The sequence below is a fragment of the Pseudophryne corroboree genome, chromosome 1, assembly GCF_028390025.1.
Source record: "Pseudophryne corroboree isolate aPseCor3 chromosome 1, aPseCor3.hap2, whole genome shotgun sequence".
Taxonomy (NCBI): Eukaryota; Metazoa; Chordata; class Amphibia; order Anura; family Myobatrachidae; genus Pseudophryne; species Pseudophryne corroboree.
The window spans coordinates 524,353,537-524,378,590 of record NC_086444.1 but is presented as its reverse complement, the minus strand read 5'-3'; the positions used below and the strand labels follow the sequence as shown (position 1 = coordinate 524,378,590).

General features: G+C 46.9%; 1 protein-coding gene across 1 annotated transcript in view; it reads right to left on the bottom strand.

The window, feature by feature from the left end:
- Positions 1 to 19,327, bottom strand: part of RCL1 (RNA terminal phosphate cyclase like 1) — a 71,349-nt gene extending 52,022 nt beyond the window's left edge. Inside the window, exons 1-2 of the mRNA XM_063913979.1 lie at positions 19,055 to 19,327; positions 15,153 to 15,224 (exon numbers count right to left, since the gene is read on the bottom strand). Coding sequence (XP_063770049.1) covers positions 15,153 to 15,224; positions 19,055 to 19,190 — 208 coding nt within the window. The 5' untranslated portion in view covers positions 19,191 to 19,327. The remainder of the gene's footprint in view (positions 1 to 15,152; positions 15,225 to 19,054) is intronic.
- Positions 19,328 to 25,054: the final 5,727 nt, after the last annotated feature.

The following is a 25,054-nucleotide window of genomic DNA, read 5'->3' as shown; positions in this document are numbered from 1 at the left end:
TATCCCTCTGTGCATCTCGCATATATAGAAATGCATCCTTTAAATGCTCTATAGTCAATAAAATACTGTCCCTGTCAAGGGTATCAATATTTTTAGTCAGGGAATCCGACCAAGCCACCCCAGCTCTGCACATCCAGGCTGAGGCGATCGCTGGTCGCAGTATAACACCAGTATGTGTGTATATACTTTTTATGATATTTTCCAACCTCCTGTCAGCTGGACCTTGAGGACGGCCCTATCTATAGACGGTACCGCCACTTGTTTTGATAAGCGTGTGAGCGCCTTATCCACCCTAAGGGGTGTTTCCCAACGCGCCCTAACTTCTGGCGGGAAAGGGTATACCGCCCATAATTTTCTATCGGGGCGAACCCACGCATCATCACACACTTTATTTAATTTATCTGATTCAGGAAAAACTATGGTAGTTTTTTCACATCCCACATAATACCCTCTTTTGTGGTACTTGTAGTATCAGAAATATGTAACACCTCCTTCATTGCCTTTAACGTGTGGCCCTAATAAGGAATACGTTTGTTTATTCACCGTCGACACTGGATTCAGTGTCCCTGTCTGTGTCTGTGTCGACCGACTAAAGTAAACGGGCGTTTTAAAACCCCTGACGGTGTTTTTGAGACGTCTGGACCGGTACTAATTGTTTGTCGGCCGTCTCATGTCGTCAACCGACCTTGCAGCGTGTTGACATTATCACGTAATTCCCTAAATAAGCCATCCATTCCGGTGTCGACTCCCTAGAGAGTGACATCACCATTACAGGCAATTGCTCCGCCTCCTCACCAACATCGTCCTCCTACATGTCGACACACACGTACCGACACACAGCACACACACAGGGAATGCTCTGATAGAGGACAGGACCCACTAGCCCTTTGGAGAGACAGAGGGAGAGTTTGCCAGCACACACCAAAAACGCTATAATTATATAGGGACAACCTTATATAAGTGTTTTCCCTTATAGCATCTTTTTTATATATTTCTAACGCCAAATTAGTGCCCCCCCTCTCTGTTTTAACCCTGTTTCTGTAGTGCAGTGCAGGGGAGAGCCTGGGAGCCTTCCCTCCAGCCTTTCTGTGAGGGAAAATGGCGCTGTGTGCTGAGGAGATAGGCCCCGCCCCTTTTTCGGCGGCCTCGTCTCCCGCTCTTAACGGATTCTGGCAGGGGTTAAATATCTCCATATAGCCTCCGGAGGCTATATGTGAGGTATTTTTAGCCAAAATAGGTATTCATTTGCCTCCCAGGGCGCCCCCCTCCCAGCGCCCTGCACCCTCAGTGACTGCCGTGTGAAGTGTGCTGAGAGGAAAATGGCGCACAGCTGCAGTGCTGTGCGCTACCTTTAGAAGACTGAGGAGTCTTCTGCCGCCGATTCTGGACCTCTTCTTACTTCAGCATCTGCAAGGGGGCCGGCGGCAAGGCTCCGGTGACCATCCAGGCTGTACCTGTGATCGTCCCTCTGGAGCTGATGTCCAGTAGCCAAGAAGCCAATCCATCCTGCACGCAGGTGAGTTCACTTCTTCTCCCCTAAGTCCCTCGTTGCAGTGACCCTGTTGCCAGCAGGACTCACTGTAAAATAAAAAACCTAAGCTAAACTTTTCTAAGCAGCTCTTTAGGAGAGCCACCTAGATTGCACCCTTCTCGGCCGGGCACAAAAATCTAACTGGCTTGGAGGAGGGTCATAGGGGGAGGAGCCAGTGCACACCACCTGATCGGAAAGCTTTACTTTTGTGCCCTGTCTCCTGCGGAGCCGCTATTCCCCATGGTCCTTTCAGGAACCCCAGCATCCACTAGGACGATAGAGAAAATAAGATTATAAACCTTTACCCCGTCCCCTGTTGAAGCAGGGGAACTTTGACCACCACTTGTTGAAGACACAGTTTTTGAATTGCATCTAAAACTACCTCCCTTTCTGGGGAAGAAGCTGGTAGGGCCGATTTGAAAAACCGGCGAGGAGTCACATCTTCGAATTCCAGCTTGTAACCCTGGGATACAATTTCTATTGCCCAGGGATCCACCTGTGATTGAACCCAGATGTGGCTGAAAAGTCGAAGACGAGCCCCCACTGGGGCGGACTCCCTCAGCGGAGCCCCAGCGTCATGCGGTGGATTTAATAGAAGCCGGGGAGGACTTCTGCTCCTGGGAACTAGCCGTAGCTGGCAGCTTTTTCCCTCTGCCCTTACCTCTGGCAAGAAAGGAAGATCCCCGTACTCTTTTGGACTTATGCGACCGAAAGTACTGCATCTGATAATGTGGCGTTTTCTTTGGCTGTGAGGAAACATAAGGTAAAAAAAAAGTAGATTTACCTGCAGTAGATGAGGAAACCAGGTCTGTGAGACCTTCCCCAAATAAGTCCTCACCCTTGTAAGGCAAAACCTCCATATGCCTCTTTGAGTCGGCATCACCCATCCATTGGCGGGTCCACAGGGCTTGCCTAGCAGAAATCGCCATGGCGTTGACTCTTGAACCCAGTAGGCCAACGTCTCTCTGAGCATCTCTCATATATAGAACAGCGTCTTTAATATGACCCAAGGTCAATAAAATGGTATCCTTATCCAGGGTATCAATTTCAGCAGACAAGGTATCTGTCCAAGCTGCTACAGCGCTACAAACCCAAGCCGACGCTATCACCGGTCTGAGCAAGGTACCAGTATGTGTATAAATCAACTTCAAGGTAGTCTCCTGCCTGCGATCATCAGGATCCTTGAGGGCTGCGGTATCTTGAGACAGCCGCGCCACCTTTTTGGATAAGCGCGTTAACGCCTTGTCCACCTTGGGGGAGGATTCCCACCGTATCCTGTCCTTAGCCGGGAAAGGATACGCCATAAGAATCCTCTTGGGAATCTGCAGTTTGTCTGGAGTTTCCAAGCCCTTTCAAACAACTCATTTAGCTCATGAGAAGGGGGGAAAGTAACCTCAGGTTTCTTTTCTTTAAACATATGGACCCTCGTGTCAGGGACAGAGGGGTCATCTGTGATATGCAACACATCTTTTATTGCAATAATCATATAATGAATACTTTTTGCCAACTTTGGCTGCAACCTCGCATCATCGTAGTCGACACTGGAGTCAGAATCCGTGTCGGTATCAGTGTCTGCTACCTGGGATAGTGGGCGCTTCTGAGACCCAGAAGGGCCCTGTGACATAGTGAAAGGCAAAGGATTGACTCCCTGCATTTTCCCTGGACTCTGCTTTGTCCAACCTCCTATGTAATAAATTCACATTTGCATTTAAAACATACCACATATCCAACCAATCAGGTGTCAGCGTTGCCGACGGAGACACCACACTCATTTGCTCCACCTCCTCCCTAGAAGAGCCTTCCACTTCAGACATGCCGACACACACGTACCGACACCCCCACACACTCAGGGAAATATCTAATCTGGAGACAGTTCCCCAAAAAGGCCCCTTGGAGAGACAAAGAGTATGCCAGCACACACCCAGCGCCAAATGACCCTGGAAAAACAATTCCCAGATACACAGCGCTTTTTATATATGTATTCAATATACACTCACTGCGCCAAATATATGTGCCCCACCCCCCTCTTTTTAAGCCCTCTGTCACCGTGTTCAGCAGGGGAGAGTCCGGGGAGCCAGCTTTGCAGCAGCGTGCTGTGGAGAAAATGGCGCTGGTTAGTGCTGTGGAATCAAGCTCCGCCCCCTTAGCAGCGGGCTTCGGTCCCGCTCAAAAATATAATACTGGCGGGGGTTCGTATATCTAATGCCTCTGCAGTATATATACTTCATATTGCCGGCCAAGAGGTTTTATTGCTGCCCAGGGCGCCCCCCCTGCACCCATCCGTGCCTGTAGTGTGTGTGTGGGAGCAATGTTACCTCAGTGAAGATCAGAAGTCTTCTGCCGCCTTTGAAGTCTTCTTTCTTCCGGCTCTGTGAGGAGGACGGCGGCGCGGCTCTGGGACGAACGGCGAGGGTGAGACCTGCGTTCCGATCTCTCTGGAGCTAATGGTGTCCAGAAGCCTAAGAAGCAGAGCCTATCACTTAAGTAGGTCTGCTTCTCTCCCCTCAGTCTCACGATGCAGGGAGCCTGTTGCCAGCAGTGCTCCCTGAAAATAAAAAACCTAACAAAATTCTTTTTTCAGAGAAACTCAGGAGAGCTCCCTGTAATGCACCCAGTCTCCTCTGGGCACAGGATCTAACCGAGGTCTGGAGGAGGGGCATATAGGGAGGAGCCAGTGCACACCCATTCTAAAGTTCTTTGTAGTGCCCATGTCTCCAGCGGAGCCCGTCTATTCCACATGGTCCTTACGGAGTCCCCAGCATCCTCTAGGACGTAAGAGAAATATAAAATAAAAGCCGATTTGTATAATTAGATGCCAATTAATAAAATTACATAACATTTCCCAACACAACAAAATTGCAGTCATGTAGAAACCTGCCAAAAGACAGTACAAAGGTAGACTCAAGTGTGCGTGACTGCTAGGATGACGATAAACAAGGAAAGTCAGAGCAGTGATAAAAATAAGAATTTACTTACCGATAATTCTATTTCTCATAGTCCGTAGTGGATGCTGGGACTCCGTAAGGACCATGGGGAATAGCGGCGTGCCCAGTCTCCTGCGGAGCCGCTATTCCCCATGGTCCTTACGGAGTCCCAGCATCCACTTAGGACGTTAGAGAAAGTTAATTAGACATACAGGGAGCAATTCAATTGATTTTTTGGGAGCCCAAGCTAATGGGGGTCCATCAGAGCAATTCAATTTTTGTTCTGATCGGGCGCCCATTGCTTTATGCGCCCAAATAGACAAGGATAAGCCACAAATAGCGGCTAATCCCATCTAAAATCCTGGTTAGGGCGCCTAAACCACTGACTTTGCACACATTTCTTCTCGCACCCAGTGGCTAGTAGTAGCCGCAGGGGGAATATTTGAATTGCCCCCCCTAGGTAATGATCCTATAGATTGTAAGTTGCAAGCAGGGCCTTCCTACCTCTACAACTGTTTGTTATTACCTTGTTTTGTTATATCATTCTTTCCAATCGTAAAGTGCAACAAAATTTGCTGCACTATGTAAGAAACAGTTAATGAAGTACCACCAATACTTTTATGCAGATAAATATATTTGAAAGCTTTTACCACAAAGTCCGTTCTAACTGTGGAGTAAGTGAAATGTGGAGAAGAAAAGTACTCAAATCCCAGAACAGTTTTTCACCAGCACAATAATCACAAAGGGGGCAATTCAATTCAGTACAATGTGTCCAGAAGTCAGGGGGGGGGTGATGTGATTTCACGGGTAAAACTCACCTCCACAAACTCTTACAATTCAGTTCCAAACTCCAGGACAAATTTCACAGCAAAATGCATGGGAAAAGCTGGGTGTTTTTTTGTTTTTTGTTTTTTTAAGTAAAAAAATTCTGGGACACAGGGCGAAACCCCTGGAGGCATTTCAATACCTCATTATGGCAAATGCTGGCATTATTTTTCAAGTTAATGTCTCTAAAAAGCTCAAAAATGGGGTAAATGATGAGGGGCAGGGGTGTTGCATTTATGGGAAAGTACCATTAAACTTGCAGGTGTGAGTTAGAAACTAACATTTTGCAAACATGTATAAAAACAATTTAAAAAAGTGTTCTGCTATGTTATCTGGCACTTTTGAGGGGTTCAGCATGATTTCTTAATTTTTCCTGTACTTCTGCCAGGTCGCATATTGTAGAATTAAAGTGAGATATTTCCGCAATTCCTTGAAATGGCCGTTTATAGCAGAATTGGAAGAAATGCGCATCAATAAAATTAGCTGCAGTGTTTGCCATTTTTATTTTGTGTTCCCAAACACCTGCTAAATTTAATTGCTCCCATAAGACTCTTTGGAATGGCACATTTAGCGGTCACAACTGTGGCACACAAAAAATGGCGGCTTTGCGTTATGACCAGGATTACAAAAGGCACTCCCTTCAATAAACCTTAAAAAAAAAAAAAAAAAAAAAAAAGGGAAAAAATTAATTAATGTGGACGCAATAACCGGGCAGAGATCGCAAGTCTTTCAGCGCAAAAATAATGCACAGCGATGTACAATTAGACATCTATCCATGCACCTGTGGTGTGCACAAACCAGGACCCATTTAGTCAGTCGCCAGAACAACCCCAAGTAGAACTTGGGAAGTTGTGGAATAATAGTAACATTCTAATTCAATTTTAACATGATTTTTTTTTAAAAGTGTGCATACCCGAGAAGCATGTGTGATAGCACAACCCACAATATACACTACACAGTTATGTGAGCGCCTCTGATAAACATGTCTGTATTAATGCGTTGGGTATTTTTTTCTAATACAGCACAAAAATGTTGGCTCTCTGATTGTACTTTGCTCCAGAGTACTGCCAAGGTACTGAAAAGACTAGAGAAAGTTATAAAGTGTGTATGGAATTCACAACAACAGTTCCCAAGGTTATTAAACCAACTATTGCATTAGACAACATATTGCTAAGTAACACTGGATAATCGCTCTAATATTTGCTTCCTTTGCGAATCCCAAAAGCAAAATAAAAAAATAAAATAAAAAAACTTTGATAATTTTTTTGACAAAAAGTAATCTCATTCTGCTGGCAGCAAAACCAAAAGTCACATGATTACCAGTATCAACACAGGGATTACATCTCCACAGTCTATCACACTGCAAAGGGACTGCCCAACTTCCAGCACACTATAGCCACTTACACAACCAAATTGGCCTGACAATTCTGTAATTGGAACATACTGTACATTTCCTTAGATACACAGACATACTGTTTACAGAAATGAAAACGTGTAAGGAGCCAATGTATTATTATGCTATTTTATCTAGAGTTGGTTTTAGTGCATAAAGAACTCTTTGGTCTGGAAATTATCTAAATACGATTTAAAATAAGAATTTACTTACCGGTAATTCTATTTCTCGTAGTCCGTAGTGGATGCTGGGGACTCCGTAAGGACCATGGGGAATAGCGGGCTCCGCAGGAGACTGGGCGCTCTAAAGAAAGATTTAGTACTATCTGGTGTGCACTGGCTCCTCCCTCTATGCCCCTCCTCCAGACCTCAGTTAAGGAAACTGTGCCCGGAAGAGCTGACATTACAAGGAAAGGATTTTGGAATCCAGGGTAAGACTCATACCAGCCACACCAATCACACCGTATAACTTGTGATAAACATACCCAGTTAACAGTATGAACAAACAATAGAGCATCAACCAATGGATGCCAACATAACATAACCCTTTATTAAGCAATAACTATATACACGTATTGCAGAAAGTCCACACTAGGGACGGGCACCCAGCATCCACTACGGACTACGAGAAATAGAATTACCGGTAAGTAAATTCTTATTTTCTCTAACGTCCTAGTGGATGCTGGGGACTCCGTAAGGACCATGGGGATTATACCAAAGCTCCCAAATGGGCGGGAGAGTGCGGATGACTCTGCAGCACCGAATGGGCAAACACCAGGTCCTCCTCAGCCAGGGTATCAAACTTGTAGAACTTTGCAAATGTGTTTGAACCCGACCAAGTAGCAGCTCGGCAAAGCTGTAATACCGAGACCCCTCGGGCAGCCGCCCAAGAAGAGCCCACCTTCCTTGTGGAATGGGCTTTTACAGATTTTGGTAGCGGCAATCCAGCCGCAGAATGAGCCTGCTGAATCGTGTTACAGATCCAGAAAGCAATGGTTTGCTTTGAAGCAGGAGCACCCAGCTTGTTGGATGCATACAGGATAAACAGAGAGTCAGTCTTCCTGACTCCAGCCGTCCTGGCAACATAGATCTTCAAAGCCCTGACTACATCAAGCAACTTGGAATCCTCCAAGTCACAAGTAGCCGCAGGCACCACAATGGGTTGGTTCAGATGAAAAGATGACACCACCTTTGGCAGAAACTGCGGACGAGTTCGCAATTCTGCCCTGTCCATATGGAAAACCAGATAAGGGCTTTTACATGACAAAGCCGCCAATTCTGACACACGCCTAGCTGAAGCTAGGGCCAACAGCATGACCACTTTCCACGTGAGATACTTTAGTTCCACCGTTTTAAGTGGCTCAAACCAATGGGATTTCAGGAAACTCAACACCACGTTAAGATCCCAAGGTGCCACTGGTGGCACAAAAGGAGGCTGAATATGCAGCGTTCCCTTAACAAACGTCTGAACCTCAGGCAGTGAAGCCAGTTCTTTTTGAAAGAAAATGGATAGGGCCGAAATCTGGACCTTTATGGACCCTAATTTCTGGCCCAAAGTCACCCCCGACTGTAGGAAGTGCAGGAATCGACCCAGTTGGAATTCCTCTGTAGGGGCCATCCTGGCCTCACACCAAGCAACATATTTTCGCCATATACGGTGATAATGTTTTGCTGTCACGTCCTTCCTAGCCTTTATCAGCGTAGGAATAACTGCTTCCGGAATGCCCTTTTCTGCTAGGATCCGGTGTTCAACCGCCATGCCGTCAAACGCAGCCGCGGTAAGTCTTGGAACAGACAGGGCCCTTGTTGTAACAGGTCCTGTCTGAGAGGCAGAGGCCACGGGTCCTCTGTGATCATGTCTTGCAATTCCAGGTACCAAGTTCTTCTTGGCCAATCCGGAACAATGAGTATTGTTCTCACTCCTCTTCTTACAATTCTCAGCACCTTTGGTATGAGTGGAAGAGGAGGAAACACATAGACCGACTGGAACACCCACGGTGTTACTAGTGCGTCCACAGCTATCGCCTGAGGGTCCCTTGACCTGGCGCAATATCTTTTTAGCTTTTTGTTGAGACGGGACGCCATCATGTCCACCTGTGGCAGTTTCCATCGATTTGCAATCTGCGTGAAGACTTCCTGATGAAGTCCCCACTCTCCCGGGTGGAGGTCGTGTCTGCTGAGGAAGTCTGCTTCCCAGTTGTCCACTCCCGGAATGAACACTGCTGACAGTGCTAATACGTGATTCTCCGCCCACCGAAGAATCCTGGTGGCTTCTGCCATTGCCACCCTGCTTCTTGTGCCGCCCTGGCGGTTCACATGGGCCACTGCCGTGATGTTGTCTGACTGAATCAGCACTGGTTGGTTTCGAAGCAGAGGCTCCGCTTGACTCAGGGCGTTGTATATGGCCCTTAGCTCCAGGATATTGATGTGCAGACAAGTCACCTGACTTGACCACAACCCTTGGAAGTTTCTTCCTTGAGTGACTGCCCCCCACCCTCGGAGGCTTGCATCCGTGGTCACCAGGACCCAGTCCTGTATGCCGAATCTGCGGCCCTCGAGGAGGTGAGCACCTTGTAGCCACCACAGAAGAGACACCCTGGCCCTGGGGGACAGGGTGATCATCCGATGCATCTGAAGATGCGATCCGGACCACTTGTCCAGCAGGTCCCACTGAAAGATCCTCGCATGGAACCTGCCGAAGGGAATGGCTTTGTAAGACGCCACCATCTTTCCCAGGACTCGTGTGCAGTGATGCACTGACACCTGTTTTGGCTTTAGGAGGTCTCTGACCAGAGTCACGAGCTCCTGAGCCTTCTCCTCCGGGAGAAACACCTTTTTCTAGTCTGTGTCCAGAATCATGCCCAGGAAGGGCAGACGCGTCGCAGGAATCAGCTGCGACTTTGGAATGTTCAGAATCCAGCCGTGCTGACGCAACACTTCTTGAGAGTGTGCTACACTGATCAGCAACTGCTCCCTGGACCTCGCCTTTATGAGGAGATCGTCCAAGTATGGGATAATTGTAACCCCTTGCTTCCGAAGGAGCACCATCATCTCCGCCATCACTTTGGTAAACACTCTCGGTGCCGTGGACAGGCCGAACGGCAACGTCTGGAATTGGTAATGACAGTCTTGTACCACAAACCTGAGATACTCCTGATGAGGCGGATAAATGGGGACATGCAAGTAAGCATCCTTGATGTCCAGCGACACCATAAAATCCCCTTCCTCCAGGCTTGTAATGACCGCTCTGAGCGATTCCATTTTGAACTTGAATTTCTTCAGATAAAAGTTCAGGGATTTTAAATTTAAAATGGGTCTGACCGAACCGTCCGGTTTCGGTACCACAAACATAGTGGAATAGTAGCCCCTTCCCCGTTGAAGGGGGGGGGACCTCTACCACCACTTTCTGGAGAAAAAGTTTGTGAATTGCCTCCACCACTATTGCCCTTTCCATGGGGGAAGCTGGTAAGGCCGATTTCAGGAAACGGTGAGGGGGCATCACCTCGAATTCCAGCTTGTATCCCTGAGACACAATTTGTATAGCCCAAGGATCCACCTGTGAGCGAACCCACTGGTGGCTGAAATGTCGGAGACGCGCGCCCACCGCTCCTGGCTCCGCCTGTGGAGCCCCAGCGTCATGCGGTGGACTTAGTGGAAGCGGGGGAAGACTTTTGTTCCTGGGAACTAGCTGCGTGGTGCAGCTTTTTTCCTCTACCCCAACCTCTGGCAAGAAAGGATGCACCTCTGACCTTCTTGCTCCTCTGAGAACGAAAGGACTGCATTTGGTAATACGGTGCTTTCTTAGGTTGTGGAGGGACATAAGGCAAGAAATTTGACTTCCCAGCCGTAGCTGTGGAAACGAGGTCCGAGAGACCGTCCCCAAACAATTCCTCACCCTTATTAGGTAAAACCTCCATGTGTTTTTTAGAGTCGGTATCCCCTGTCCATTGCCGAGTCCACAGGACCCTTCTGGCAGAAATGGACATAGCGTTAACTCTAGAGCTCAGCAGGCAAATGTCCCTCTGGGCATCCCGCATATATAGGACCGCGTCCTTGATATGTGCCAGGGTCAGTAGAACAGTGTCCCTGTCCAGGGTATCTAACTCCTCAGACAGAGAATCCGTCCATGCAGCTACTGCCCTACACATCCAGGCCGAAGCAATTGCTGGCCTCAGCAGTGTGCCAGAATGTGTATAAACTGACTTCAGGATAGCTTCCTGCTTTCTATCAGCAGGATCCTTTAGGGCGGCCGTATCCGGAGACGGCGGGGTCACCTTTTTAGACAAGCGGTGTCAATGCCTTGTCTACCCTAGGGGAGGATTCCCAGCGTAACCTGTCCGTTGGCGGGAAAGGATACGCCATGAGTAATCTCTTGGAAACTATCACCTTCCTGTCAGGGGAATCCCATGCTTTTTCACATAATTCATTTAATTCATGGGAAGGGGGAAAAGTCACCTCATGCTTTTTCTCCCCATACATATAAATCCTCTTGTCAGGGACAGGATTTTCCTCAGAAATGTGTAATACATCCTTCATAGCTACAATCATGTAGCGGATGGCTTTAGTCATTTTAGGCTGCAACTTTGCCTCATCGTCATCGACACTGGAGTCAGACTCCATGTCGACATCTGTGTCAACTATCTGGGATATTGTGCGCTTTTAGGACCCTGAGGGCCTCTGCGCTGCAGGAGCAGGCATGGGTTGAGACCCTGCCTGTCCCCCGGTTACAGTTTTATCCAACCTGTTATGCAAGGAGTTTACATTATCATTTAACACCTTCCACATATCCATCCAATCAGGTGTCGGCACCGTCGGTGGCGACACCACACTCAGCTGCACTTGTTCTGCCTCCACGTATCCTTCCTCATCAAACATGTCGACACAGGCGTACCAACCCACAGCACACACACAGGGAATGCTCTGACTGAGGACATGACCCCACAAAAGGCTTTTGGGGAGACAGAGAGAGAGTATGCCAGCACACACCCCAGCGCTATATAACCCAGGGATTACACAGTACCTTAGTGTTTACCCTGTAGCTGCTGTTAATATATGTATATATACTGCGCCTAAATTTATGTGCCCCCCCTCTCTTTTTTACCCTCTAATGCACCTGAATACTGCAGGGGAGAGCCTGGGGCGCGTCCTTCCAGCGGAGCTGTGAAGACAAAATGACGCTGATGTGCTGAGGAAGAAGGCCCAGCCCCTTCAGCGGCGGGCTTCTGTCCCGCTTAAATGTATAAAAAATGTCGGGGGCTCTGGCATATATACAGTCCCAGACTGTATATATGTCTCTTTTTGCCAAAAAAGAGTATTTAATTGCTGCCCAGGGCGTCCCCCCCCCCTGCGCCCTACAATGACCGGAGTGTGCGGTGTGCTGTGGGAGCAATGGCGCACAGCTGTAGTGCTGTGCGCTACCTTAAGTGAATACAGGAGTCTTCAGCCGCCGATTTCGATGTCTTCATGCTTCTGCTGCTTCTGTTCTTCTGGCTCTGCGAGGGGGACGGCGGCGCGGCTCCGGGAACCGATGATCAAGGTTAGGTACCGGTGTTCGATCCCTCTGGAGCGAATGGTGTCCAGTAGCCTAAGAAGCGCTACCTAGCTGCCGTGAGTAGGTTTGCTTCTCTCCCCTCAGTCCCTCGTAGCAGAGAGTCTGTTGCCAGCAGAAGCTCTCTGAAAACAAAAAACCTAACAAAATACTTTCTTATCTAGCAAGCTCAGGAGAGCCCACTAGGAGCACCCAGCTCGGCCGGGCACAGATTCTAACTGAGGTCTGGAGGAGGGGCATAGAGGGAGGAGCCAGTGCACACCAGATAGTACTAAATCTTTCTTTAGAGTGCCCAGTCTCCTGCGGAGCCCGCTATTCCCCATGGTCCTTACGGAGTCCCCAGCATCCACTAGGACGTTAGAGAAATAGGATTTGATGTATGCAAAATATATGTACAAAAAGTTTTAGTAGGCTAATAGTGTCAAACAAAAACACAGGGCAAAAGTCAATTGTTTAATCACGCCCGATCTCCAGTCTAAAGTGAAGCGAGAATGGGGGTGCTTATATTAAAATAGTAAAAATCCAGCAATTATATAGTTTTGTTATGCTGCATAAGAGCAGATACATAATGGTCATGATTATACACGATCATTATGATACATAATAGCCAAAAGAAATAACATCAAAGGTGGAATTCAATTGTTATCGCTGGGTGCCTGACAGAGCAATTCTATTGTTGCTCTGTTCGATTGCGAACATCTATCGGCGCCGGTATTTTAGCTGGCAGACCACGGGGTGACAGTTTGAAATGTGTAAAAATGACCCAAACGGCACTTTGTGTGTTACGCCTATTACTTAGCTGTATTACGTTTCTAAACCTGGACTGTTTGAGAGCGATGTTTGCGTAAATTTTTTTTTCTTGTGTTTTATTTTTAAAGGCGTCACGTAGCCTGTGCGGTGACAATGGCATTTTAAACTAATACAATAACTCAAAATTTGGAGAGTTTTCTTTTGTGAAAAAGTTGTAATTATTTAGAAATGAGTTATGCTTGATAACAAATAAAAATAATAATAAAATAAAAAAAAGATGCAGAGTTTTCACCGGCTAATATATCCATGTGGCAAGAGCTGTGTGTTAGGCATGTTGAAAATGAAGAACAATCTGGTTATACACCTTCCTCATCACCAGTACTGTACTAATTGATATGTATAGCAGGACTGCCGTATGTGTTTTTGTACTGCTAGAAGTCACCACGTTACGCCAGAACAGCTCAGGCTCTTCTTCCTGGGAATGGTGTAACTCTGCATAAACGCTCAGATAAACAGGGACATAAGCGCTAATGTTTTATTACTCAACTGAATGGGTGCTTTTTGTTCTCCACCTAGACTAGCAAGACTTCCAAAAGTGACTCACTGCTGGGTGGCTGCTGCAGCTCAAATACTTAGGGGCAGCTAAGAAGCCACCCTCCAATATGCCAGTACTTAATGCAGTGGAAGAACTTTCCATGTATATATGGGTATGATTCACTACTATCACCCATTTTATAGGCATATATAAGTTTTACAGCAGAAGCTCAATCCAGAGTTTTATTTGTCCATTTTGCTCAGATCAGTCATATCTTCCACAGTTTCTTTTTAGGTACTAGAAGTACAGTTCAATCCAAATAAGCAAATATGAACTTGTCACGCCTGTAGGCAGCAACATTTGATTATCAGCCGGCGGGCGCAATCACAGGCAGGATGGGGGGAGGCATTTGAATCTGGCCCCTGGGGGTAGCGAGCTGTTTGGCCGACCAAACGAGTCTTTTCACGCTCATTACTTTAGTCGAGTTTAGGTGCTTTACCAGAGTGTAATGGGCGCGTTCCATCTTTACCAGAGTGTAATGGGCACAATCAGCACGATAAGTGGGGCATTTGAACATCGCCCCGTGATTTCCTGTCACTTTAGATGGGAGATCGGGGGGGGGGGGGGGGTGATAACATTTGAATTCCCCCCCTTACTGTGAATTTGTGGCACATGGGCCTTATTTAACCCCTTATTTCAACAGCAACAACAAAAAAAAGATTTCTCAAAGAGGCATTCCATAGAGAAATCCTATTTCTCTAGCTGCACATATTTTCTGGTATAATTTCATTGCAATCACAATGAACTACTCTGGCTACTTTATAAGCATGCGCAGACTGCAAAACTTCATTGACATCTCACGGGTGAAATACGGATTGTATCAGCACTACATTGATGCAATACAAAGGGACACAGATTAACAGTGGTCAGTTACCACAAGACCCCTCTGGAGATGGAATTTTTAATACAATGCTGCGCTATTACATTATGTATCGCTTCAATACTAGATGTATCATAGTACAGAGAAAAGAAAGCTCTAGATACAGCTTTCCCCATAGTCTATAATTTAAAACTGATAATCAACACTCGATTATTCAGATTAATCCAGCTGCTGAATTTAGCAAACAGCTGGTAGGATCAATTCAATCAAAATCCAAGATCTATAGACCAGTGAGGTGGGTTCCCAAACCAGTCCGCTGGTATAACATATCACACCCGACTATATAAATACCTCCTCATTTTGTACAGTTATGAAGCACAGCATCCAAAACAAAAAAGGAAAAGATGCTTCTACTGATACATTTAAATTCAAGACTCCTAATAAGTATTGTATTCAAGTTTAATGCCACAGCAAGTTGTGAAGTACTCCAATTACATAGAAACACAAAGCAAAGAGGAACACAGATATCAAGCCAAATCTGTAAAGGGAACGTAAGGACGTCCCACTAGCTCAATAACAACCACCGACACATAGGAATTTTGGGTGGGGTTACCAGCTCCTGTATAAGCCATTTGGAAAGACAAATTTGGGTGGGGACAAGCTGCAGAATACAAAACAAACTGGTCTACCATGTTCAAGAACAGATTACAGAAATACAAACATAACAGTATCATGCTTCAACCAAAATATTTAAAATTTACACTTACCCGTTTCATTAATCTCTATCCTGGTACCATTGGTAATTTTATCCATCAGTCTGATAAAACTTGCTTCAAAGTCTGTAAAAAACGGAAAACAGATAAATACATTGTCCATAAATCTAACAGCAAGGTGACATGTTCAGAATTGGGAATAAACTAGTAATGGGCCCTACACACTGGGCGACATAAGTAAAAGATATGAATGATCTTGTTCATTAATGAACGAGATACCGTTCATATCTTTCAGTGTGGAGGCACCAGCGATGAACGATGCGCGGCCCCGCACTTGTTCATCGCTGGTGCCCCGTCGCTTGTACATGCAGGCCAATATGGACGATCTTGTCCATATTTGCCTGCTGTGCTATGGAGCCGGGTGACAGGGAAAGCGAAGAAAATTCACTCCCCCCGTCACTGCTCAAACCCCCCCCCCGCCAGGTTGCCCATCGCCAGTATCCGGCGGCGGATTGTTAAATGTGCAGGGCCCTTAGGAGTTGTAGAAGATCAATATGGCTCCTGTTAATCAAATTTTGAATGTGTATATGGACACACAATGAAGAGCAAGGCTTGTAATTAGGAAAGAACGCTAATAAGCAGTTGAATAAACTCAATAGGCCTATGGATTGACACTAGGGTAATTCCTTCCCTTAAAAGCAACAATTACACAGTTCCTTTCTTAAACAGCAAAAATAAGTACCTTTTAAGCATGCACTTTCTTATGTACCCTCCCAAAAATAATTTTATTTTTACAAAAATTCCTCTGGTGGACATCTAGTTTGACTGGCCAATTACAGACTCCAAGCATGTTATGCGAAGCCAGAGATAAATTGCAATTATTCTTACAACCTGCCAATGTGATTAGGTTATAAAAATATTGTTGATTTACAGTGGGCCAATCAGGGAGTTATGTTTTTTGCCACCTGCCAAAACAATTAATTTTGGTCATAGCTCATTACTTATTAAAACCATAATCTTTGTTAAATATATTTTCAGATAATGCATTTTACAAGCAAGTTTTGCTATAATTAGGGGTTAATTCAATTGTCTATGGGCACCCAACTAGAGCTCTTCAATTGTTTTACCGATAGGTGCGAGTGCCCTTTATTTCTGAGGTGGCAGGCAGAAAACTGCCCAAAGCAGGGGTTTTGGGTGTTCAAAATGCAGTTTCCGCAGAGAGCTCTATACTTTTCACAGATTTACGTGATAAGTAATGGGCCGCAAGTGCCATGTGCACCAATCAGCAATACAACCGAATAGCACCAGTCAGGTACCCAAACACAATATTTTCAAGTTTTTATTATTTTGAACATTACTTTCAACCTTGGAAATATTCCATTTTTTACATCACCTGTCCTCTTCTTTATGAAAACACATGCATAATGTTATTGTTCTTCTAATTCTGCTCATATCTACAGCACTGGGATTGCTTTCTATCTAGTGCACAAGTGGTGACACCGAACTGAATAAACCAGCAGCATGTGTTTGGAGTACTTTGTAATGCAGCCTGCAGGTGGTGAAGATGCACTATATGACAAATGTGTGACACCTCATCTAATTAGTGTGCTGGGCTATTTCAGCATCACCCATTGCAAACATTTGCATGAAGTCAAGCTTGCACCCGTGCAATCAAAATTATGAAACAGAATGCATCACAGCGACTTTTAATGCGGCACTGTCATTAGCAATACAGCATTTCCAACAAATCAGCTGTTCCATGTCACTATTAAGTGCTGTGAAATGAAAACATTCAGACAACAGCAAACCTGCAAAAATACAGCTGTTTGCTTGCGCTAACCAGTACTTCGCATGGGTTTCGACTATTTAACCTGGTGCATTTGGACGCAACAAGTGTGATTAGCAATGCAGCCACACCAGATCTGCAAAACAATTTAATAGCTCCATCGTGCATCCATTACTTTTTGCCTCCCAAAAAGAAAAATTAATTCCCCCCATATTAAATGCACAGGCCAAAAATAAATATCATTTGGTTGTTTGGATCTTTATCAATCCCTCAACATTAGGGCAGTAGTGTAATCCTAGAAAATCAAAAGACATCATCCTTTTAGGTGTACCAAGTGACATAAAACATGTCTACATGTAGGTTATAGCGTACACATCTTTAGTATTTACAATCTCAAAAAATTTATCTGTAACTGCATAACAACCAATCACCAATATCCTAACTCAGGATCCTGGTAAGACTTGGTCAGTCTTTTTGGGAACATTGGGGCAGATGAATTAACCTGGAGTAGGCATAAGGAAGTGATAAACCAGTGATATGTGCAAGGTGATAAAGGCACCAGCCAATCAGCTCCAATATGTAAATTAACAGTTAGGATCTGATTCGCTGCTGGCTTTATCACCTTGCACATATCACTGGTTTATCACTGCCTTATGCCTTCTCCAGGTTAGAGATGGGCAACTCGGCTCTTTTCCGTGAGCGGCTCTGAATGGTTCAGCTCATGGAAAAGAGCCGGTTCTTTTGAACGGCTCACTAATTACATTAATAGTGGTATTCGGTATTTTAAAAAAAATGTACACATCCTCTCTTTAAAAGAAAGGAAAGCACACATACTGTACGTACATATATTTATAATAAGTTACACACCTGTCACCTGAGTGACCCAACCAATAAATAGACTCCACGTGACGTGAGCGGCGGTTCACCTGTGTCACTCTGCTCCATCTGTCAGTGTGTAACTACGTATGAGATGATTCAAGACTCATGAGAAGAACGGACTCGCTCCCGGCAGGAAGTGGAACAGACCTGCGAGCCGTCGCAGTGAGCTGCGGTTCTTCACTGACTCAGTGTAGTGAAGAACCGCAGCTCACTGCGACGGCTCTGTTCCACTTCCTGCCTGGAGCGAGTCCGTTCTTCTCATGAGTCATCTCATTACGGGTGTGGTTCGTTTTATCGACAGTATCTAGGTCGGCAATGTTTAGGTCGACCACTATAGGTCGACAGTCACTAGGTCAACATGGATGGAAGGTCGACAGGGTTTCTAGGTCGACATGTGCTAGGTCGACAGGTCTAAAGGTCGACATGAGTTTTTTTTGGGTTTTTTTGTGTCGTTTTCTTCGTAAAGTGACCGGGATCCCAAATTAGTGCACCGCTTCGCTCGCCATGCTTCGGGCATGGTGCCTTCGCTCCGCTACCGCTTGGCACACTTTACCGTTCCAATCGTAGTCCACATGGATCGTTAAGTATGAAAAAATAAAAAAAAAATGGAAAAAAAATGAAAAACTCATGTCGACCTTTAGACCTGTCGACCTAGAAACCCTGTCGACCTTCCATCCATGTCGACCTAGTGACTGTCGACCTAGACACTGTCGATCTTCAGACCGGATCCCCTCATTACATAGTTACAGACAGAGGGAGCTGAGTGACACAGGTGAACCGCCGCTCACTTGAAACAGCTCACGTCGTAGAGCCGGCTCAAAAGAGCGGCTCAAGAGTGAGCTACACATCTCTACTCCAGGTTAATACATCTGCCCCATTATACTAATTGATCTAGACATATATAAAACTGGTCTGATAATTTTGGAAAAGCAGACGTGACATGTTAAGCCACCTTATGATAGGGGGAAAAAAAGGGACAAACATGTACTGGCATAAGCTGTGTAGAGTAAGACCTTGGCAAGGAAATGACTGTCACTTCGGGAAGCATGTGTTTTTATAAAGCCCGCAAGTGCACAGTGTGGGGGCAGGCGACTACGAAGCGTGGACAGGGAATCTGTGCAGCTGCTGCTGCTGAAATAAACACGCGTGTCAGCATTACGATCACTACTGTCCACCATGCGTGCTTACCAGCAGCATGGACGAGCTCTAGAAGAGGCAGAACATTCTCTACGGGATGTTATTTTTTATTCTTGTTTACTAGCCACCCAGCTAATGCTAATATACACCTTACCCTTTATACCGGGGCTCTCATCCTTCACTCTGATTTTCTGGATCTTCACCGGCCTCCCGCTCAGGGTGGACAGCACAATCCGCTGCCTGAAAAAATTACAGCCCTCGAAACGAAGACAGTGCCCCTGGCTCGCCATGCCGCCCTGCGAGAGCCTCCTCCGCCTGGACAAGCTGCCAGGGAACACACACACAGCCTGGTGCTGCACACGTGGTTTGGAACGGGAAGTCGGATGGAACGCTCACACACCAAGGTGATAGGTCATGTGAAAAGGGTGGAGTGAAAACATTGGTGAAAAACAATTTTTTTTTCTCTGAAAACAACAAAATCTTTATTAACATGCCAAAAGAACATTATTTATAGGACAAGCTACTAGTAACTTGCCTGTCTTGATTAGACTGCTTACTTGTTTACTTTGAACTACTGTGTAGTAAGTATAGTATGTATCATAGCCTCAATAACAGCAGGTAAAACCTTTATGTTTAATACACTAAAATAATGTCCAGTTATAAAAAGCCCACATACTGTACAGTACATAAGCATACCTCCCAACATGACCCTCTCCAGGAGGGACAGAATGCTCTGCTCCTGAACTTCCCTCTTATACCCCTTTCACATCGCACAAATAACCCGGTACCGACACGGCATATTGCCGCGTCGAACCGGGTCAGTGTGCGATGTGAAAGCACACTGGCCGATTTAGCGGGTCGCCTGACCCGGTAAATCAACCTGGTAAAAAAGAAGGGTTTTACCCGGGTTGATTACCGGGTCAGGTGCGGTGTGAATGGGAGCCGTGTCGATGCGACACGGTTCCCATTCACAAGATAGGGAGAGGCGGCGCTGGAGATGAGCTCATCTCCCGACGCCGCCTCCACCCCCGCCCCTGCTGCTGCGCGCTCCGTTGTTATGGCAACCGACCCGGTATATTGCCGGGTCGGAAAGCCAGCAGCAGAGTGCAAATGCCGGATCCCACCCGGTAAGTACACGTTTGTCTTACCGGGTAGGATCCGGCATTTGCAGTCTGAATGCAGCATTAATGTATGATTGCCATCACCTGTGGTGAAACACCTTTCTTATCCATTAACCTGTTCAACACAGGTGCTGGTAATCATAAATGATGAGAAAAGTCCAGGAGCAGAGCATTGTGTCCCTCCTGGAGAGGGTCATGTTGGGAGGTATGCATAAGCATACCTCCCAACATGACCCTCTCCAGGAGGGAGAGAATGCTCTATTCCTGGACTTCCCTCTTAATTTATGATTGCCATCACGTGGTGAAACACCTTTCTTATCTATTAACCTGTTCTAAATAGGTGCCAGCATCACTAGTGAGTGGTGAGCCCAGGTAAACAATATGCATCGGGCCCCCCACGCACACAATTATTTAAATATCTAGCGTTCCCACTAAGTTTTTTTCAGCGGGGCGCTGCACCCTGCCCAATTTAAAGCACTAAAATGCTCCCTGCACTTAAGGAGGTGGCCCCAGTTGATAACACACTGACCTCGGCACCTTTTCATACTTAACGATCCACGTGGACTACGATTGGAACGGTAATCTGTGCCGAGCGAAGCGAAGGCACCATGCCCGAAGCATGGCGAGCGAAGCGAGCCATGCGAGGGGACGCGGTGCACTAATTGGGGTTCCCGGTCACTCTACGAAGAAAACGACACCTAAAAAACTCATGTCGACCTTTTTCCATGTCGACCTTGTTCCTGTCGATTTTTTGTCCATGTCGACCTAAGGCGTGTCGACCAATTGGCGTCGCCCTAAGGTGTGTCGACCTTTTTGCTGTCGACCCTGAGTCCCAGACCCGGCTGCACGGGGGGTCTCGGCACTACAGCTGTGTCGAGCTGCTACTTGGTCGGGTTCAAACACTTTTGCAAAATTCTATAAGTTTGATACCCTGGCTGAGGAGGACCTCATGTTGCTCAATCGGTGCTGCAGAGTCATCCGTACTCTCCCGACCGTTTGAAAGCTTTGGTATAATACCCATGGTCCTTACGGAGTCCCCAGCATCCTCTGGGACGTTAGAGAAAATAAGATTTTACTTACCGGTAAATCTATTTCTCGTAGTCCGTAGAGGATGCTGGGCGCCCGTCCCAAGTGCGGGCTTCTTCTGCAATACTTGTATATAGTTATTGCTTCAATAAGGGTTATGCTATAGTTGCATCGGTCTTGAACTGATGATATGTTGTTTTCATACTGTTAACTGGGTAGTTATCACAAGTTATACGGTGTGATTGGTGTGGCTGGTATGAATCTTGCCCTTGGATTAACAAAATCCTTTCCTCATACTGTCCATCTCCTCTGGGCACAGTTTCTCTAACTGAGGTCTGGAGGAGGGGCATGGATGGAGGAGCCAGTGCACACCAGGAACTAAATTCTTTCTTAAAGTGCCCATGTCTCCTGCGGAGCCCGTCTATCCCCATGGTCCTTACGGAGTCCCCAGCATCCTCTACGGACTACGAGAAATAGATTTACCGGTAAGTAAAATCTTATTTCTCTGACGTCCTAGTGGATGCTGGGTACTCCGTAAGGACCATGGGGAATAGACGGGCTCCGCAGGAGACTGGGCACTCTTAAAAGAAAGATTAGGTACTATATCTGGTGTGCACTGGCTCCTCCCTCTATGCCCCTCCTCCAGACCTCAGTTAGAATCTGTGCCCGGCCCGAGCTGGTTGCACACTAGGGGCTCTCCTGAGCTTCTAGTAAAGAAAGTATTTGTTAGGTTTTTTATTTTCAGTGAGATCTGCTGGCAACAGACTCACTGCTACGAGGGACTAAGGGGAGAGAAGCGAACCTACCTGCTTGCAGCTAGCATGGGCTTCTGAGGCTACTGGACACCAATAGCTCCAGAGGGATCGAACACAGGACCCGTCCTCGATCGTCCGGTCCCGGAGCCGCGCCGCCGTCCCCCTTGCAGAGCCAGAAGCAAGAAGAACATGCTGAAAATCGGCGGCTGAAGACTCCGGTCTTCATTAAGGTAGCGCACAGCACTGCAGCTGTGCGCCATTGCTCCCTATGCACACCACATACTCCGGTCACTGATGGGTGCAGGGCGCTGGGGGGGGGGCGCCCTGGGCTGCAATTAGAGTACCTTACATTGGCAAACAGCACATAATATAGTCTAAAAAACTATATATGTGCAAAAATCCCCCGCCATAATATAAATATAAGAGCGGGAGAAGTCTGCCGAGAAGGGGGCGGGGCTATCTCCCTCAGCACACTGGCGCCATTTCCTCTTCACAGCTCCGCTGGAAGACAGCTCCCCAGGCTCTCCCCTGCCAGGCTCAAAGGGTAAAAAAGAGAGGGGGGGCACTAAATTTAGGCGCAAACTGTATATGTAAAGCAGCTATAGGGAAAAATCACTTTGTGTTAGTGTAAATCCCTGATTATATAGCGCTGTGGTGTGTGCTGGCATACTCTCTCTCTGTCTCCCCAAAGGACTTTGTGGGGTCCTGTCCTCAGTCAGAGCATTCCCTGTGTGTGTGCAGTGTGTCGGTACGGCTGTGTCGACATGTTTGATGAGGAGGCTTATGTGGAGGCGGAGCAGGTGCCGATAAGTGTGATGTCACCCCCTGCGGGGTCGACACCAGAGTGGGTGGATATGTGGAAGGTTTTACACGACAGTGTCAACTCCTTGCATAAAAGGTTCGATGACATAACAGCTGTGGGACAGCCGGCTTCTCAGCCAGTGCCTGCCCAGGCGTCTCAAAGGCCATCAGGGGCTCAAAAACGCCCGCTACCTCAGATGGCAGACACAGATGTCGACACAGAGTCTGACTCCAGTGTCGACGAGGATGAGACTAATGTACATTCCACTAGGGCCATCCGTTGCATGATTACGGCAATGAAAAATGTGTTGCACATTTCTGACATTATGTGTATAAAGCGCTCACACGCTTGTCAAAAAAAGGTGGCACTACCGTCTCAGGATACTGCCGCCTTAAAGGAGCCTGCGGATAGAAAGCAGGAGGCTATCCTGAAGTCTGTATATACACACTCAGGTACTATACTGAGACCTGCTATTGCTTCAGCATGGATGTACAGTGCTGCAGCAGCGTGGTCTGATTCCCTGTCTGATAACATTGATTCCCTTGACAGGGACACTATATTGCTAACCATAGAGCATATTAAAGACGTAGTCTTATACATGAGCGATGCACAGAGGGATATTTGCCGGCTGGCATCTAGAATTAATGCAATGTCCATTTCTGCCAGGAGAGTATTATGGACTCGGCAGTGGACAGGTGATGCAGATTCTAAAAGGCACATGGAGGTTTTGCCTTACAAGGGTGAGGAATTGTTTGGGGATGGTCTCTCGGACCTCGTTTCCACAGCAACAGCTGGGAAGTCGACATTTTTACCTCAGGTACCCTCACAGCCTAAGAAAGCACCGTATTATCAGGTACAGTCCTTTCGGCCCCAGAAAGGCAAGCGGGTCAAAGGCGCTTTTTTTCTGCCCAGAGGCAAGGGAAGAGGGAAAAAGCTGCACCAGACAGCCAGTTCCCAGGATCAAAAATCTTCCCCCGCTTCCTCTAAGTCCACCGCATGACGCTGGGGCTCCACAGGCGGAGCCAGGTGCGGTGGGGGCGCGTCTCCGGAACTTCAGCGACCAGTGGGTTCGCTCACAGGTGGATCCCTGGGTTCTGCAAGTAGTATCACGGGGATACAAGCTGGAGTTCGAGGCGACTCCCCCTCGCCGTTACCTCAAATCAGCCTTGCCTGCTGCTCTCAGAAAAAGGGAGGTAGTACTGGCGGCAATTCACAAGCTGTATCTTCAGCGGGTGATAATCAAGGTACCCCTCCTTCAACAGGGACGGGGTTACTATTCCACAATGTTTGTGGTACCGAAACCGGACGGTTCGGTGAGACCCATTCTAAATTTGAAATCCTTGAACATTTATATAAAAAAGTTCAAGTTCAAGATGGAATCGCTCAGGGCGGTTATTGCAAGCCTGGAAGAGGGGGATTTTATGGTGTCATTGGACATCAAGGATGCTTACCTGCATGTCCCCATTTATCCACCCCACCAGGAGTACCTCAGGTTTGTGGTACAGGATTGTCATTACCAATTCCAGACGTTGCCGTTAGGTCTGTCCACGGCACCGCGGGTATTTACCAAGGTAATGGCCGAAATGATGATGCTCCTCCGAAAGAAGGGAGTCATAATTATCCCGTACTTGGACGATCTCCTTATAAAGGCGAGGTCCAAAGAGCAGTTGCTAGTCAGCATAGCACTATCTCAGGAAGTGCTGCATCAGCACGGCTGGATTCTGAATATCCAAAAGTCACAGCTGATTCCTGCGACGCATCTGCTGTTCTTGGGCATGATTCTGGACACAGAACAGAAGAAGGTGTTTCTCCCGGAGGAGAAGGCCCAGGAATTATAATCTCTGGTCAGGAACCTCCTGAAACCAAAGCAGGTGTCAGTGCATCACTGCACGCGAGTCCTGGGAAAGATGGTAGCTTCTTACGAAGCAATTCCCTTCGACAGGTTCCATGCAAGGATCTTTCAGTTGGATCTGTTAGACAAGTGGTCTGGATCGCATCTCCAGATGCATCGGTTGATCACCCTGTCCCCGAGGGCCAGGGTGTCTCTGCTGTGGTGGCTGCAGAGTGCTCATCTGCTCGAAGGCCGCAGATTTGGCATACAGGACTGGGTCCTGGTGACCATGGATGCAAGCCTCCGAGGTTGGGGGGCAGTCACCCAGGGAAGAAACTTCCAAGGACAATGGTTGAGTCAGGAAACTTCCCTACACATAAATATTCTGGAACTAAGGGCCATTTACAACGCCCTGAGTCAAGCAGAACCCCTGCTTCAAAACCAACCAGTTCTGATTCAGTCAGACAACATCACGGCAGTCGCCCATGTAAATCGACAGGGCGGCACAAGAAGCAGGATGGCAATGGCAGAAACCACAAGGATTCTTCGATGGGCGGAGAATCACGTGCTAGCACTGTCAGCAGTGTTTATTCCGGGAGTGGACAACTGGGAAGCAGAC